Source organism: Hydra vulgaris, chromosome 04 (assembly GCF_038396675.1).
Source record: "Hydra vulgaris chromosome 04, alternate assembly HydraT2T_AEP".
NCBI lineage: Eukaryota > Metazoa > Cnidaria > Hydrozoa > Anthoathecata > Hydridae > Hydra > Hydra vulgaris.
The window spans coordinates 25230127-25249947 of record NC_088923.1 but is presented as its reverse complement, the minus strand read 5'-3'; the positions used below and the strand labels follow the sequence as shown (position 1 = coordinate 25249947).

Genomic DNA, 19821 nt, shown 5'->3' with positions numbered 1-19821 from the left:
CTTATTTTTTAGCAAATTGTTTTTAACAAAATCTAATCTCACCTATCTAATCTCACCTATCTAATCTCATCTATCTAATCTCACCTATCTAATCTCACCTATCTAATCTCACCTATAGGGAAGAGTTAAATAGCTAGGGAGAGTAGATTCAATGATAAAAGTTCATTGATTGCGTAGTTGTAATTCTAAGGTTAGATTCGAGCTAGTGCAGATTGGGGGAATGGTCATTAGATTCGGGTAATTAGGTCAGGTGGAGGCGGTAATATTCTTTTTTTACACTTTTTAAGGTTTAATTCTTATGTAATCATTATTTTTAAACACATTTTTATATCCAAAGTTTTTATGCATTAAATTACCTTACCATTAAATTACTAAATAATATAATTAAAAACTTAATGTTTAAATTATCATTCAACTTTTCCATTTGTTTAAAAAAATCAACACATTTTACATTCTAATACTTTTATATATTTTTTTTTATTTAATGAATTTGTCTCCCCAAGGCCTCCTTGGCCTTGGGGAGACAAATTCATTAAATAAAAAAATATATATAAAAACAAAACTATATTTAGAAACAACTTTTTTTTTTTAACTGTGATAATAACCATCTCACAACGCTTTAACTTTGAAACATGAACACTGACAAACAAGACCACTTCCTGGAGAAACAAGTTAAGTGCACCACAACCAGGGGCGTAATGGGTTGGAACTCAGAACTTCTTGCTCACAAGGGAGCCCTTTATCATTATACCACCGCCGCACTGGCAGTGGTTTATATTAGCCATATATATCAATGTTATGAATTCAACATATTTTATATTTGAATAGCAAAGATAGATAACTTGTAAAAATTTATTTTCACTTGAGATTCAAATTCTGAAGAAAACTCCTATCTGGCTATCATGTTGTCATTATATTTTTTAATTATTTTTGGAAAAATGGAAAAATCTTTCTTAAAAAATTGCAAATAAAAAATGCATTTACTTTAGATTCAAAATATATACATAAAATTAAACATATAGAACAAATTCAAATAAAATTTCTTATCTTTAAGGCAAAGCTATGCAAAACAAAGTTTTTAAAGTGGTCAAATATTGTTTTTGATTTAGCGCAATATAAATAATTTATAAGCCTCTTTTATGAGAACAAGACAGTTATTTTACTAAAAAAAATATTTGTTTGCATTCTTATGTGTAAAAGATCTTGTTTTTTTTGCAGACATTTACTTTTCAAAAGCTTTGTTTTTTGGCCTGGCCTAAGTCAAAAACGAAATATTTATAATGAAATATTTCCTAATAATATAAAAATACTAATCTCTTTGGACTTTCCTACAAAATCCTAATTTTGACATATTTTAGGCTGAAAATGAAAATAATCAAATCAAATTTGACAGCACTCAATATTTAGTTAATTTAGTTTCAACCTTAGTTTTGATTTTAAATAATATATGCCGACGCAAATATACGAAACAGTTTTTTATCCTACTCGATATGTCCAACGCACATTTAAGTATATAAGTTTTTAAGTAAATAAAGTTTTTAATAATTATTTTATAGTTTCGAGCAAGATTTTAAAATTTTTTTTAAATTTTTTTTTCTTTATTTTTTATTTGCTATCTTATGTGTAAAGGGTCATGTTTTTTTGCAGACGTGTACTTTTCTATAACTTTAAAAATTTTTAGAATTAAAATATATTTTTGATAATTAAACAGCATCTTAAAATGTTTAGAGTTGATACAAAATGTTTACAATCCCCCTCTTACTTCCTTACATTCAGTTTGGGGGCGATATTTTAGCATGGGAATCTTTATATTTAATTCGGCATTACTCAGAATCATTCCTAGTATCTATCCTACTTTTTTTTTTTTTACTTTTATTATGCTAAGGAACAATATTTTATGCAGCCAAGCGTAATTTTTTAATTTTTTTAATTTTGGTTAAACCTAATATATATTTATATGGGTAATTTATATGGGTAATTTATATGATATGGGTTCCACGAAAAATGTAAATAAAGTTAAATTTCTTTTTGAGTTTTTTAGATTAAATGTTCTTCAGACTCTGTAGAATGAAATAAGTTAAAAAGTTATAAGTCAGGCAAAAAGAGGGTGAACTTATTGTTGGAATGAATTTTAACTTACATTACCTTTTTTGTGGAATTGCCCATATATGTATATAGACTTCTGCTTCTCACAACATCAGGAAAAAACTAAATTCCTGATATTTATCATATAATGTTGCTACTCCGAGTTTCATGTGTCTTTTCGATTATTTTGGGATATTGTTTAATAGTTAAGATTAATGTCAAAGTACTCATTTCTATCATAGCATGATGTTCTTCAAAATTTAATATTTTTATTTTTAAGGTAGCTCAGCACTTGATAAAATTAGGATGTTATGAAATATCTCTTGGAGATACAATTGGTATTGGATCACCAGGTAGTGTTTTTATTTTAGTATTAGTTTTAATAAATTTTTTATATATGATATATATATATGATACAATTATATTATATAAATATATATATATATATATATATATATATTATATAAATATAAATGACTATCCAAAAGGTCTCATCTGCTTTAAAAATCAGTGAAAAACATTAAGTCTTTAATCAAAATTGCCAGCAGTAGTTTTGTGAGTAAGAAATTAAAGTTTTGGAAGTCTTGCATGGATCATGGATCCTGGAGCAAGGATCCTGTTGCAAATAAAAAAAACTACCTTTGAAGTCTGTTTTGTTCAAATTTTAATTTTTCCTAGTTCAAATTTTTTTAACGAATTAAGTGCCAACAAGACTGCAACCAACCACTATTAAGTTGTTAAAAATTGTTAAAAAATCAGGAAATGGTTGACAGAAGACTTAAAAATTTGAAAGTTGTATGAGTGGAAAAGAGTTCCAAGGCATTGATGTGAAAATTAAATACTAGATAAATTAAATAGTTAAATTAAAGTTTTTAGAGCATAAAACGGAAATACAATAAAATGATGCGACTTTGCTAAATAACAAGCCCCAATCTGTTATAGAGTATAGATCAGATTCTAGATCGGCAACCTGTTCTAAGTGATCAAAAAGAGAAGACATTATAACAAGATATGAGTATAAATTGTCAACGAATAAAGCCACTTTAAATGTAAGATTGTCAGGGAGATTATTAATGTAGATACGAAAGAAAACAGGACCAAGGGTAGAACCATGCAGTACCTCAGAAGTTACTTGAAATGAAAAAGGGTGTTGACCTTCAAGTATGACATTTATTCTGCGGTAATTAAAAAATGATTTGGTTTTCTTAAAAACTTTTCCAGACCATATGAAGCAAGCTTATGGAGAAGAACAGTGTGCCAAACTTTTTAAAAAGCTTTTGATATGTCAAAAGCAATAGTTTTTGCCTCGCCACCCCTATCTAATGCACAATTGAATCTTTCAAGAGGAGCAGTTAGCAAGTCAGCCATAGAATAAGAAGTTCAAAATCTTAATTTGTCAGAAGTTATTAGATTAAATGAAATCTGTTGATTTCTAATTTTCAGTTCAAAATCTGTTGGTTATAGACTCTGCTAATAATTGCTAATAATAATAATAATAATAATAATAATAATAATAATAATAATAATAATAATAATAATAATAGACTCTGCTAATAATATAGACTCTGCTAATAAACTGCTAAGACCTTGCTAATAATTGCAAAAGACTGATTGGATAATAGCTTAGGGATCAGAGTGTCTTCTAGAGTTTTTTTTTAAAATTGGAACCACATGTCATTTTCTAGCAGGTTGACAAGATTCAATCAAGCATTTATTCAATAGTTTAGAGATAATTGAAGAGAGTTCTTAAGAACACTTTTTTTAAGACTATGGCATGAATGTTGTCTGGACTACAAACTGTAGAAGAGTTTAATTAACAAATGATTGTAGCAATGGAAGCCGGGTTAATTTGATTTTCTAACAATGGGTTAACCTGTTGAGGGGGAATGGCAGAAAGAGTGGCCATTAGTTTTAAGAGTCAATTTAGAGGATAGGTTCTTTTCTAAGAGTTCTGGCTTATCCTTTGGAGAGGTAATAAAATCAGATCAAGATGGAATGTTAGACTTACATTATTTAATGACATTTTTGAGGATTTTCCATAAGTCTCTAAGTCTAACTTCTGAGATAAGACACAAGATAAAAATTTTAAACTGAAAATTTTAAAGCTTAGCATAAGACTGCTTTTTACATTTTCTTGCAATAATAAAATTTTGTTTTCAAGAGAGTTGTTTTTTTAAAAAAGGATGGAAAAAATGATTACGATTAGATATAGGAGCTGCACAAGAAGGTAAAAACCGTGAAGTAGAATGAGGCTTGACTTGGAATCGACGAGAAGGAATAAAACCTTCCATTCCTGTCTGAATCCAGGAGGTTATGTAGGAGGTGCATTTATCAGCTTAGAGAAAAAAGACATCAGCCCATGGACCAACACAAAGAAAATCACAAAAAGAATCCCAGTCAGCTTTAGGGTAGTAGTAAGTATTGTGATGATAGGGAGAGTCAGAAGAAGAAGTACCAGATGAAAGATTTTAAGAGATCTTTGTATGGTCTAAACCACCTAAGAAAGAAAAAGGAGAAACTGAACACAAGCTAGGATCAGAGACAAGACGCAAATCGAGCAGTGATGGTTTTTTTATTTGGTTGTTTAAAAGCCACAAAGTTAACTATCTGAGTAAAAAATTGGGAAATACAGAAGTTAAGAGCTTTAGTGCTAAGGGTCAGGTGTTTTTAGAGCCCAGCCTTTCAATGTGATTCAAACAATTCTCTTTTTATTCAGAGGAATAAAAAGAGAAAGTGGTCAACTGTTCTCCATAGAAAGTGGTCAACTGTTCTCCATAGAAAGTGGTCAACTGTTCTCCATAGAAAATGGTCAACTGTTCTCCATAGTTCATTATTTGCTTTGTAAAAAAACTGATAAGATTACAGTCAAGATAAAAGAGAATGACAAAGAACCAAGAATCTCGAAGGTAATTGAATGAAAAGGAACTAAATTGAAGTATATAAAAGAATGATCAGAGGATTCAAACCTGATTTCTTGACAAATAGATGAATTAATGCATAAGTGTGTGTCCATGCATGTGACTATTGAAGTTTTTGCAAATTAGGCAATAGCTGCCATCAATACTGAAATCTGAAAAAGAAGTTGCCAAATTTACCTGAGTTCAATTGATACTTTGATTTTTTACTATTTTTTACTTTTATTATTTTACAGAGGAATGAGCCTCTATGAGAGCTACTACAGAGTTAAGGAAACTAAATAAGTAAATGCCAAAAAATAAAATAGTAATGCCAAAAATAAGTATTTTTATCTAGACACCATCTCTTACCTTTACTCAACCAAGAGCCTCAAGGCGGAGGAATTTAAAATCAGAGTTTTTTTCTAGCCTTAGCCTAGAAAAGCAAATTTTACAAAGCAGCAGGATATGGAGCAGGTTGTACTGGATTACATGTTACCAGTAGCAAGTTAGTAGCAATAGGTTTTGATGATCTTGAACCTGACCTTACCTAGAGTAATTAAAATAAGTTACTTCTGTAAGTAGTACTCCAACATATTGAACTAGAGATTTTAATTTGCATCAAGAAGAACATTTTTTCTAAAGTAGTACTAGAAATGTTAATAAGGTGAATCTTATATATATATATATATATATATATATATATATATATATATATATATATATATATATATATATATATATATATATATATATGTATATATATATATCTGTGTGTCTGTGTGTGTGTGTATATATATATATATATATATGTATAGATATATAGATATAGACTTAATTAGTATTAAAAATTTTTATGAATAATTAAATAACAAATAATTTTTATAAATTTGTTATTTTTACATTATTGTAATATTTTTATTGTGTTTTTTCTTGTAAACAAGCAGAAAAAAAATTAACTTAAAAATTTTGCTTGTTTAGAATCAATTTCTCTTATGCTTTCCTGTGTAAAAGAAGATGTACCTGTTAGCAAACTCGCAATACACTGTCATGATACATATGGAAAAGCCATATCTAACATTGAAGCTGCAATTGAAGTATGTATATACAGTACTGTGCAAAAGAAAGTAATACCTAAGAGAATTTTAATATATTCAAGATAAAATGTCAAACAAAATGAAATTAAAACAAAAATATAGGTACAAAATTGTGTAATATAATACAAGTTTTAATAAAAGCATTTAAATTTATAACTATACATAGAGACTTAATTGATATATAGCGTGACCACCTTTATTTACAATAACATCTTGGAGTCTTTTATTTATACTTTTATACAGATTTTCAATAAATTTGATGAGGATATTATACCATTCTTCTTTATGAACATTCCAAAGCTCATTTACATTCTTTGGCAACCTTTCCATCTTCTTTCTGTTTAAGTAGTCCCAAACATGTTTGATTATATTCAAATCAGGGCTCTGAGGAGGCAAAGGCATGGTTTGAAGCATTCCCTCCTCTTCCAGATTTGACAAATAATTTTTAACTAGTTTGCAAGTATGTTTGGGATCGTTATCTTGTTGCAGGATAAAATAATCCCTGATCAGTTGTCGTCCAGAAGGCACAGTATGATTATGTAAAATATTTTTATATTATTCACCTGTAAGCTTTTCTGTTATTCTAACAATATCACCTGCCCTTTTTATTGAAATACACCCAAACTTGAATATTTCTTTCACCATGTTTGATAGTTGATGCTAGACATGGCTCCTTCAATGCTTCTCTCTTTCTTTGCCTAACATACTGGCATCTATTCGTCTCAAATATTTGAAATTTAGATTCGTCTGTAAACAATACCTTGTCCCATTGATTTTTCTGCCACTCTTTGTGCTCTCTGGCGAACTTTAATCTTTTTTCTTTATTACCTTTGTGTAGTAAAGGTTTTTTAATAGACAGCCTTTTAATCCATATTTTATTAAAGATAGTCACACAGTAGATGCATATAATAAAGTTCCACTAGCTCTTTTAAGATCTTGAACCAGTTCTGCGCTTACTTTCTTGCGATTTTGTAGCGCTGTTATTTAAAAACTGTTCATCATGAAGGGTTAACTTCTTGGGACAACCAGACTTTATTTTTATCCACTACATGATCAGTTTCATTATATTTTTTAACTATTTTTTGAACTCGGGCTTGCGAACAATTCACACGTTTGGCTATTTTAACTTGACTATAGCCCTCTTCATGTAAAACAATGATTAATGATTTCTGTCATTTATTGATATCTTTGGCATTTTATTAGTACTGAAATTAATGAAATCATTAACTAAAATAAATAAATATAGCTTAATTTAAAACAATATCTTGATAATAATTTAATAAAAACTCAATATTATTTACTTTTAAAATAACCTTTTTTTAAAAATTTCTTAGGTGCTACTTTCTTTTGCACAGTATTGTATATGTATATATATATGTATATATATATATATATATATATATATATATATATATATATATATATATATATATATATATATATATATATATATATATATATATATATATGTACACACACATATACACACATACACTGCTACATCAAATGAGGGTTTGGCATGGGACAGCAATCTTTTTTTTCAATACTGTTTTTTTTTCTTCTTTTTCTGAAAATGCCTTGAAAATTAATGTAACATAAATTTTGCATCCCAGTTGAAGTTTTTAACTGTCAATAATAAAAAATTTAGTTTGATAACAAAATTTTACCAAATGTAAAATTTGGAAATCAAAAAGTCTTCTTTAAGCACTAACTTATCTTTATTCATCACTTATTAAATCTTTAAAAAAATCCTAAAGTTAAAAAACACATTTTTTACATATTCTTTATGATCTTTTTGGTTCTGTAAAATTGACATTAATTTTAAAGTTGACATTAGGATTAATTAATCATTTGAATGAACAAAGTTAATGTTTTTTTAAAAACATTCATACTTGTAAAGATTATTTATAAGGATATGTATTGATAAGATTAATCATATTTTAACTTAATTTTTCATTATTGCTGTATTTGACTTTAGTTAATTGAATTAAGCGAGACAAAATAAAATTAATTAACAAAAGAGAATTAACAGGACAAAGGAGAAATAATATGTTCAATGGCTCACTAAAGTAATCACCCCAATATTCATTTGATTCTAAATAATTGGTTTGATCTAAATGAAAAGTTAAATCAATTAATATTTCTAATTTTTATGTTTAAGTCTTGGGTGGACACATCAAGCATGTTATTTAGAATGTTGCATCTATTTGCATTGATAATAACATTAGGCTAATATGTTTATCAGCTCATTTGTCTCTCATACTTCAATCGCTAGACATTTGAGTCTGGCATATATTACTTTTAGAATTTTATGAACAAATTTTAACAATTTTACAACATGAAGTTTCATTCAAATACAAGAAAAACTTTTTAGCTCAAATAATGCATTTACACAAATACAAATAAAAAAATTGTTGGGTTTTAAAACACTTTTCATTTGATATTACCAAGATTGATTATTCAAAGGCAACATCATCATCTAACATAAGTTAGCATCAAACAACCACCAAATAAAATGTTGCAACACTTCGTAGAAAGAATCAAATGCAATTTGAAAATGTTTTGCAGCGCCAACATGTTGACACAAAAAATCCAAAAACCAACATTCTAAAAGTATCTTAGTACATCTGAGATGTTCAAGAAACTAATGAGGCCAAAAAAACAAATTAATTTAAAAAAATACAAGATTGACTTCAGTAAAGCTTCAGCTCAAACTTGAGTCAAAGGCAAGAATTGAAACTTTTAATTTCAAATCTTGAGTTTGTCAGTCTTTTTTTTTTGTCAGAGTTTTTTATTTGCATAAAAAAGTGCCACAGACCTGCTTCTGACCAACTGGTTGTCAGAAAGTTTTGTTGACAAAAAGTAAGAAGTAAAATGCAAGACCGGAATTTTTTTTTTTTGTTACTTGATAGACTGCCTGCCCCAACCAAACCCTAAGTTGATGTAGCAGCACTCCCTTGCAAATCAGGCTATAAGATAGTTGATGTAGCAACACTCCGTTGCAAGTCAGGCTCTTTGTCAGTCGATGTAGCAGCACTTTGTTGCAAATTAGGTTATAAGATAGTCGATGTAGCAACACTCCGTACATGATTTACAGTAAAAAAAAACATTTTATTAAGAAAAATAAAAATAAAAACATTTTATTAAAAAAAATAAAAACATTGTTTATATTATTAAAAACATTCAGAATGTTTTAAAAACATTTTGAATGTTTTTAATAATATAAAAATGCACATATTTGTTGGCTATATATATATATATATACATATATATATATATATATACTATATATATATATATATATATATATATATATATATATATATATATATATATATATATATATATATATATATATATATATATATATATATATATATATATATATATATATATACACACATATTTGTTGGCATAAGAATCATTTTTTTCAACAACAATCTATAGAGCTATATATATATATATACACACACACACACACACACACACACACACACACACACACACACACATAATGTTTTTATAATTATTGTATTAATTTCAATGTTATGAATTTTGAAGCTTGGCATCAGAGTAGTTGATAGTTCTGTAGGTGGTCTTGGTGGGTGTCCATATGCAAAAGGGGCATCTGGTAATGTTGCTACTGAAGATGTTTTACAGATGCTTCACAATAAGGGAAAGATCACTGTAAGTTTTTATTAAAAATAACTTTTATTTATTGCTGATGATGACGATGACAATGATAAGAAAAAATTTTCCTTAAAATTTGTTGAAGGCGTTTAATATGGTATAGTGAATGTCAGAGTAATGTTCGTTATGTATGAAGGAAAAGTTCCAATCAATAAATAATTGATTAAAGTTCATAAAAATTTTGAGTATGAGCAAGAGTATTTGATTGTGTAATGAAGTTGCTGATTTTTTGTGAAATTATTTCAAATTTATTAAGCGGTAATGTTATTATCTACATAATGTATTGGGTTGGCTAAAAGTAATTTTTTTAAAAAAGTTTATTATTGAAATTTTGTTTTCATAGTTTCATATAACAATTTTTTTTTTGTTGGCTTTGAATTAAAGAAGTGATCAGTGCAGTTGGAGTGCCTATTTATTGTCGAATCTTTCATTCTGCAAAGTTTTGCTTAGTGATTGAAACAAATAATGATCTGTTAAAAAAGTCAGATGAGTAGGGCAAAATGAGACAATTAGAGTCTTCCAGCTAAGCACCAATAAGATTTGCTGCATCAATTTTGCAATGTGACAATGGGCGTTGTCATGGAGGAAGTAAATTTTGTTGTGGCTTGGGCTTTTCTTTAAAGATTTCTGTTTAAAACTTTTCAAGTTAGGCATAGGTTGCTGTCATAATTGTGGTGTTTTTAATAAGCAACTTCCAAAAAACAATACAGCACATGTCTGACTAATACATAATTAACACCTTTTGATTTGTGGTGTGCCATGGCTTACTAATATTACACAGCCTATTTTATGTGTTGCTTGATTTTTTGCTAACTGGTTGCCTGCTTCAGTTTATTCCAATAATACAGAATATTGAAATAGGCTTTCAGATAGCTATAATAACACATACCAACATGCTACTAAAAATAACCTTGCATGTTGCTAAAACTACCCACAACTCTCCATTGGAAATAATTTTAAAAGTATGTAATTTTGTATTTATTATAATTACAATTATTAGGTATAAAACATGGATTTTTCTTTGACATAAAACCTCTCCATTAGTTGGTAATTGACTAAATATCTTTGCTTTAAGGGTAGGTAATAAGTTCCTAACAATTTTATCAAACATCTCAGCATTTTTTCTCAATTTAATATTGCTCATATTAGATTGATTTTTTATATATGCTATTATACCTATAAATAAAAAGCAAATAATTACAAATTATATAAATATAAAATTATTTATAAGAAAATAACTGCATTCATAGTAAAAGTTTTCCTTATCTCAAACTTTGCATATAATTTTTATAATTTAATAATTCTTGATAACTTAATAACTGATTCTTAAGTTAAATGTTTTACTTATATTTACTAATATTATCTGATACAAAGTGTTGAATTATAATAGCATCAAATTTGATACCAAACATGTTTAATTGAAACATTGCATTTTCATATTCAGCCTAAAATCAACACTTAATTTTCAACAGTTTTTCGAAAGTGGGCAGCAGAGGGGGTAAAACTTTTTAAACAGGAGCAGGGAGGTCAAATTTTAAAAATTTCCAAAAACCGTCATATTTTTGCTTAAAATGGACAAAATGACAGGTGAAACTGCCTGAAAAAAAAATTTTTTTTGGGACACCCTAGTGTACATATTTTCAGCTTTTCATTGCACACAGAACAGAAACAAAGGACAAAACCATTTTTTTTAATGTCAAATTATGTTGGTTTGGAATTAGATAATGAAACTTTGGGGATGTTGTAAGAGGCTACTTTTTTTACAGCTCAAGTATAAAAACTTATTTTTTGTTATAGTTAAGAGTCTTGCTTGTACTATAATTGTTTTATTCTTATTTTATTAAAATGGTTCAATAATGGTTAGATTTTCTTTGAGTACTTACATTATTTTGTGCTGGATTTTTTGTTGACTTATTGCCTGCTTCAGTTTATTCCAATAACACAGAGTATTGAAATAGGCTTTCAGATATATTAACACATGCCAACATGCTACTAAAAATAACCTTACATGTTGCTAAAACTACCCACAACTCTCCATTGGAAATAATTTTAAAGGTTTGAAAATTTTTATTTAGTATAATTGCAATTATTAGGTATGAAACATGGATTTTTCTTTCAAATATTTGCACTGCAAAATAATGTTTTGCAATGTAAATACTCTATTATGCTGCTTGTTTCAAACATACAGCAATTTAAATGCAATAAATCAGGCCATTTATTTACAGTAGGCCAAGAAATACCAGGCATACCAACTGTTTTGGAAGAAATATCAGACATACCAACTGTTTTGGAAGAAATATCAGGCAAAGCAACTGTTTTGGAAGGAATATCAAGCATACCAACTGTTTTGAAAGAAGTATCAGACATACCAACTGTTTTGGAAGAAGTATCAGGCAAACCAACTGTTTTGGAAGGAATATCAAGCATACCAACTGTTTTGAAAGAAATATCAGGCAAACTAATTGTTTTGGAAGGAACATCAGGCATAACAACTGTTTTGGAAGGAACATCAGGCATACCAACTGTTTTGGAAGGAATATCAGGCAAACTAACTGTTATGGAAGGAATATCAGACATATCAACTGTTTTGGAAGGAATATCAGGCAAACCAACTGTTATGGAAGGAATATCAGGCAAACCAACTGTTATGGAAGGAATATCAAGCATACCAACTGTTTTGAAAGAAATATCAGGCAAACTAACTGTTATGGAAGGAATATTAGGCAAACATAACAGGTTTGTTTGAAAAAACAAATTGATGAATGTATTACCTCAATGCACTAAACTGAATTTAAAATATGAGCTGTTGTTACCGATAACCATTCTACCAATGTTAATGCATTTTTATAGTTTTATAAAACATATAATGGAGATAGAAAACCAGTTATTTATCATCCAGTTTAGAAAATTATTGTTTTAAACATACTTATTTTTTATTTCTTTTTATAAAAAATGTAAGAACTTAACAACTTTGTAAACACACAAAAATGTTGCAGTTAATGCTGGTTACATTGCAGGGAATATATTTCATAAAGTTTATTAAAAGATCAAATTTTAAACAGGCAAGAAAACCACGAAAAATTAATTATCAAGTCACATATCTTGGAAACAACAAACAAGTTATCAATTTTACATTGGCAATATTTGACGAAACAGCTGCAGTTGCAATATAGAGTTATTTTCCTGAAAGAAATGATGCAGCACAATTTTTATCATTGTTTTATAAGTTATTTATCATACTTAATTCAAAGCAGAAACTTAATTCATCCAATCAAACTCAACAATGCTGCTTTGAAAGGTGATAACAAAGCCACATTTTATAGAGAAATTGCAAATTGTACTGAAATTTGATCAAAATGAAATTTGATAAATACTTTACATTAACCAAACAAACTTCTTGTGCTCTAATTACAACACTACAAGAAATTCTCTTATAAATGATTTGCTTGAAGAAGGCTTTACAGTTATTTTTACTTCTAATTTACAAAGTGATCCTTTGGAGCTAGGTTTTAGTAAGTAAAGTTAAACGACCAATAGCAGACTTTTTACGAGTCTTTGAGAAATATACATTAGTAAAAAGGTTTTCGCAGATTTTCTCAGAAAATATTTATTAAAATTTTCTATTATATATATTATATTACATTTTCTATAATTCTTTCAATAAAGCCATTTAAAAGGTATACGAAGTCGTAAAATAATGCCACTTAAAAGGTATACTAAGTCGTAAAATAATGGCATTTGAAAGGTATACGAAGTCGTAAAATAATGCCACTTAAAAGGTATACTAAGTCGTAAAATAATGGCATTTGAAAGGTATACGAAGTCGTAAAATAATGCCACTAAATGCCACCAAATAAGTCGTAAAAAAAGATAGTAATGGTGGTAAATTCCATAATGATTATTATTATTCATATGTACAATGTTTTCCTTTATGTAAATCAAAACTTCTCCAACTTGTTTATTAACTTTTCTCTTGGACAAAACCTGGAAGACGAAAGATAAAAAATATTGTTTTTTTTTAACTGGTACCCAGGCAGACATTTTTACAATTTTCGACAGCTTTAATAATAACACTGGGGTATCAATTTTATAAAACGTATTATTTTTATTGTTTATATTATTGTTAGAGCGGATTATGGGTAGTAAATTAAATATTTGAATCATTTTCTTTATTTTTTTTAGGGAGTCGATGTTCTTGCCGTAATTAACATTGCTAAATGGATCAAAACGATTTTGTCTCGTTCGCGTGTCCAACAATAATTTTTAAAATTGTTTATCTCGAGATATTTTTATTTTGTCCTAGAAAAACTGCTTTTTTCCTGGTGTACTTCAATATCGCTTTTGTCAAATTTTTTTAAATTTATATTTATTAGTATTTATGAATAAAAACTCAAGTATTATTATTTGCATATTATACCGCGTATTACAATATTATGCATACATACTTATATGCAATATTATGCATACATACTAATATGCAATGTATGCATACATACTTATATGCGACGTATGCATACATACTTATATGCAACTTATGCATACATACTTATATGCAACATATGCGTACATACTTCTATAAACACATACTGTAGTTCAATAAAAACATCCATTTTGTGATCTTTGTTTTTTATGTTTTAGTTTTTGATTTTTAAAGAGAAAACTTTTAATATTTAAAAGAATTACAACAGCTATTTTACACCCATTGTTTCAATTATATCTATCTTCAAATATATCTATCTTCAATTATATCTATCTTGAAATATATCTATCTTCAATTATATCTATCTTCAAATATCTATCTTTAATTATATCTATCTTCAATTAACTATTGTTTCAGTTATATATCAGATTAAATATTACTACATTGACAACTTAAGTTTTCTTTTTTAAACAAAAAGATTTCCTTTTTATCGTTTTTAAGCAGATTTGTTGTAGTTCAGTTTGGTTACTTTGCTATTTAGAATGAGAACGAAAGCATCTTTTGAACTGTAAACAAACTGTATTTGATTTAACATACAAGTTTGTTAAATCAAATAATAAAACCAGTTAGTATGTTTCATTAAAGGACATATGCATCATCCAACCTTTCGTCAATTCTTCATCTTGGAGGATTTAATCTTTTTCAATTTCCATACAAACCTCGTAGTTAAATTCATGTTGGTTTGAAATTCTTGCATGAAGACTTTAACCTTCAGCATTTTCTGTCATATTTTTAATTGTCCTTTTATTCGTGGCTATAGTACGCACAAATGATTTAAATTTATTAAAATCATTTGGAAAAGAATGGTGTTGTTATAATATTGTAACGAATGTTTACAGAGAAATGCATCAACAAACCTCAGTTTATCAGTTGTCAACACCGTGTATTAGGTAGAATTCTCCGTTTGGTGATGTATGAAAAACTTGGAAGTAAAACACAATCGCCGAACATCGAATATCCGTTTGTAGAAAGCGAACAACTGAAAACACAGTTTGATAACGGAATAGAAATAATTCTCGAAACATCAGGCTGGAGAGATGATATGAAATTTTGATTTCATCTTACTCAAGTGTTCCGATTTTTTGATGAAAAGGGACATTTTCCATTGATCAGGTTTAAGAAATTACCCAACATCAGCAATGCGAGGTGGAATTCCAGAGCTATACTTGCGATCCTGGCCTTTATTTTAATTCCTTCAACAAGGACAGTTCTGCAGAGAGTGTCGATTTTTATCGTATGGCTGGGCAGACCATTGGTTTACAGACCCATTGTACAACAAAAACGACTTTAATAACTTGGCTGAAGTACTGAATCCATACAAAAAGGCTTTAAGCTCCTTGAAAAATCACTGGAAGCGAAAGCCATCCATACTACAAATCGCCAGAAGTAATTAATGCCCAGAGCGCGCAATCAAAGTAATGAAGGAAATGTATTGGTCATGCAAAAATAAAGACAAATTGCACCTTCTATTCCTTCTATGCAACAAGCAAGAGCAAGGTTAACGGTCTAAGTCATTGTTGGATTGAAAATTTATTTTATTACATGACAATAACTTCTAAATACATTTGAATACAGAGTAGTACTTATGTCAAAATCGATTTTTCAATGGCGGGGTGAACTTTTTTCTAAAGATATGCAAATAATAGTTCATTTATATATATATATATATATATATATATATATATATATATATATATATATATATATATATATATATATATATATATATATATATATATATATATAGTAAGAAAACTAAATAATTATAACACTCGATATATTTAAAACATTACTCCGAGTTTCACGCAAATAGCGATCATCAGATGTTACAAATCTCAAAAAAAAAAAACGACAAAAAAAATATATATTAAAAATACAGTGGTGTGTCTTCTTTGATGACATTAAAGTTATTTATCATATACAGTGCTGGCAAAAAGTCTTGCAACAAAGCATAATTTTACACAAATCAATGTTTGCAATGTGTACACAAATGCAAAAAGTCTTGCAACATCATAATTACTTTTCATAATTACTTCCAAAAACAATAATACTTCCAAAAATATTATATTTTCACCAAAAACAAGTTCAATTATTTTTATTACATTGTATAATCATTTTAAACAGATGTACTATTAATATTTGGTAGGATATCCTTTGTTTTTTAACACAGCACTAATTCGTTTGGGCATGGATTTGGCAAGATTTTCACATAGTCCTGATGTAATTTCTGTACACCATACATGACGAATAGCATTATTTTTAAACCATCTAATGAAGTGCAGTTCTTAGCAGATACACGCTTCTTGATTAACATCCAAAGATTTTCAATTGGGATGAAATCTGGTCAATTTCCAGGCCAATCAAGCAACTGTATGTTTTTTGATCCAAGCCACTGCTTCACAGACTTCGCAGTGTGGCATGGTGCTAAATCATGTTGAAAAATTGTGCACTGATGAATAATCATGAAATTGATTAGAGATTCATCCAAAACGTTGAGGTACTTTTTTGCATTTATAGTTTCTCCTTTGGGCAAAAAGTATAAATCTTCGAAGCCATGGGCAGAAAAACAACCCCACACCATTACAGAAGGTGAATGCTTCACAGTTTTGCATGTGTATTTAGGATTGGTAGGATTAGAACTAGTAGATCGACGAACAAAAAGCTTAACATCAGAGAACTGACGAAACATGGACTCTGAACATCACCTGTGTCCACTGCTCTTCTGTCCAATCTTGATGCTTCTTGCAGAACTCAATGCGCTTTTTTTTCATCTTTTCAGTTACTAATGGCTTCTTAAATGGCCTTCGTGCAGGTAAGTTTAATTCCGCAGAAAGTCTGTGACGGATTGTGCGCTTTGAGACATTAGAAAGTGTTGGTATGCTGTTCTGTAGGTCACCAGAGGTTATCGAAGGATTCATCTTGACCATTGTTACCATGCTGAGGTCAGTACGCTGTGAAGTGACTCTAGGACGTCCAGACCTCTTTTTAGGAGACAGGGGGATAACCTGCTTTACAACACGCCAAATTGTAGTGCCTTCAACCATGTAAGTTGTTGCAATGTCTGCATGAGACATACCACTTTTAGCAAGACGTTGAATGCATGCTTTTTCTTCTTTACTAAGCTGCCGAATCTTAGCCATGATTTTCACTGAATTAACTGTTTAAGCTACAAAATTGTCTTTATAAATATATTTATACCTAAAGATAAAAATATAAGATAATAACACTGAGCCTACTGGCGTGGAAACATTGATTTGTGTAAAATTGTGCCTTGTTGCAAGACTTTTTGCCAGCACTGTATTTGTTTTCATGGCGACACTTAGACGCAAGTTCGTTTCGCTTATTTAGTAAAAGCAATGGGGATGAAATTATATGATATTTTTCCATCAAGCATAAATTGCATGACTTACCACCAGGTTTAAACGGTTCAGCCTGGTCTAGAATTTTCCACGAAAGGACAGGATTTAAACCTTTCTTTTTAATACTCCACACAAATTTAGAAAGTTCAATAGAGTTTCACTTTCATAACCAAAAGAATTATTGTGCTTGTAAAGGCGATCTTTAAAAGTTTTTTCTGTCATCCCAATATAATATCTGCCTTCATCTTGCGGATTTGTCTTAACATTACACGAATAGATGACATTTTTAGTTAAACATTTTCCATTAAGTGGTCATAAATTAATCTGTCGGCAATTGCACGTTGGAGCATTAAGGTTTGAAGAATTTGATAAAATTTTATTGTTATGTTATGTGATGATGTTGCGAATATTTGGAAGACAGCTATAGCTAACCTTCAGGTTGTTTTGGTTAAACAGTTTATGGAATTTATGAGATTTTGGGAAGTTTTATCGATTAAATTTAGGAAAAGTTTGGCTACGTTTGTCTTGACATTAATTGAAAACGGAGGGTTAAACCAAATAATATTTCGTGCACGTGATTTTGCAACTTTTATAGAATCGTTGGCAAAGGCAGTAATGTTTTCTTTAAATCCACTAGACTTGAGGGCACTGTTGTAAAAAGTAGCGGCTCGATTAAAAACTTCATTACTTGAAGATATCATTGAGGAAATAGCTTTAAGAATGTTTGGAAGATGGTTCGAGTTAACATTGATATATAATGGGATGTCACCTGCTTTTCCTATATGGCTGATAAGAATTGTCAGACAAGTTGAGCGAAATGTCAAAAAAGTTAACAATTTTTAAATTAGAATTTATTGTTATATTTAGTTTGAATTTTTCTTTAAAAAGAATGATAAGGTTTTTCTTTATTATTTCCGATTGCGGTCCACTAATACCATTGAAACAGCAAGGCCCGTCATCTCTATATAAACCGTTGGTGCTTAATCCATATTCTTTGCTGATGGTATATAAAATAAAAAGGCCTACCAGTTCACACAACTCGCCTCCATCAAAGCTTCCCATTGTCACGTCAAAATCAGAATCTCCTGATTTTTTAACCTACATATTATTTCTTGTCAAAAGTAAGGATTTTTTAGAATGGTAAATAATATTAGTTGTATTATCTGAAATTTGAGTAAAATTTTTGGCGTGAGTTAAAGAATCGTGGAGAAGCTGTTTAGAAATGGAGGGGTAAAAATCAACAATATCATATTGAACAAAAACACCGTTTTTTTTTTGTCATTGATGCCATGGAACCATTTTTAAAACGTCATTTGTACTATGCCATTGATGGACAAGCGTAGCATTTCTAACTTTCTTGTTAATGTCGTCTAGTAAAGTTTTGCTAACTTTTCCTAGCTCAGGCTTAGTAGGGTTGATTATTCGGCACTGAGGGTTATTGGCGGAACTCTCTTTGTGGTCTTTTACGGTAATAAATGCTGTTTTCATAGCAAGACGTTCTAATCGATCATCAATACCCAAATTTGTTGCTATTACTTTAGCTTCCATGTTAATATTTTTGTATTGTGTAGAATCAGACTTTTTATATGTTTTAGTAATATTATCGATATAAAGTTTTTCATACGAAGGTTTATCAATTTCATAAAGATTTTGAGTTTTATCCGCAAAAATAAACAACTCTTTCGAAGATTTAATTTTAGCGATACATTACTTAATTGCTTTTGAAAATCGTTATGGATAGTGGTAAAAGAGATATTTTTTAATATATTTAATAAATCATGCTCAAAACTTACAAGATCGCGGTGTCGCGGTGGGCGTTTTCTTGTTTTAAGATCGAAATGATAAACAAAATCTTGGTTGGGGTTTTATCGCACATCAAAGCTTTCCACCTCATTCGTTTTACAACAAGCTCTATTTTCTCTTTTAAGCATTTTAATTATAGTTTTTTTGATGGAATTGGTATGTTCTTCATTGAGTAGTTGAAATAACGCTGTTTCATCGTTAATAACCAGATATATTGGAGAGTGCTCAACAAAAAGGAGCAATAATATTGTAGTAATTGTGTGAATATTTCTTGTTAAAGAGTGCTCAATACCAAAGTAGAGCAATATATAGTAAAAAAACTAAATAATTATAACACTCGATTTATTTAAAACATTACTCCAAGTCTCACGCAAATAGCGATCATTAGATGTTACAAATCTCAAAATAAACAA

The 19821-nt window shown here is 29.0% G+C and overlaps 1 protein-coding gene across 1 annotated transcript in view; it reads left to right on the top strand.

The window, feature by feature from the left end:
* Nucleotides 1-14166, top strand: part of LOC100203268 (hydroxymethylglutaryl-CoA lyase, mitochondrial) — a 38977-nt gene extending 24811 nt beyond the window's left edge. The window contains exons 14-17 of the mRNA XM_065795888.1: nt 2366-2438; nt 5961-6076; nt 9638-9763; nt 13949-14166. Coding sequence (XP_065651960.1) covers nt 2366-2438; nt 5961-6076; nt 9638-9763; nt 13949-14026 — 393 coding nt within the window. The 3' untranslated portion in view covers nt 14027-14166. The remainder of the gene's footprint in view (nt 1-2365; nt 2439-5960; nt 6077-9637; nt 9764-13948) is intronic.
* The last annotated feature ends 5655 nt before the right edge of the window (nt 14167-19821 follow it).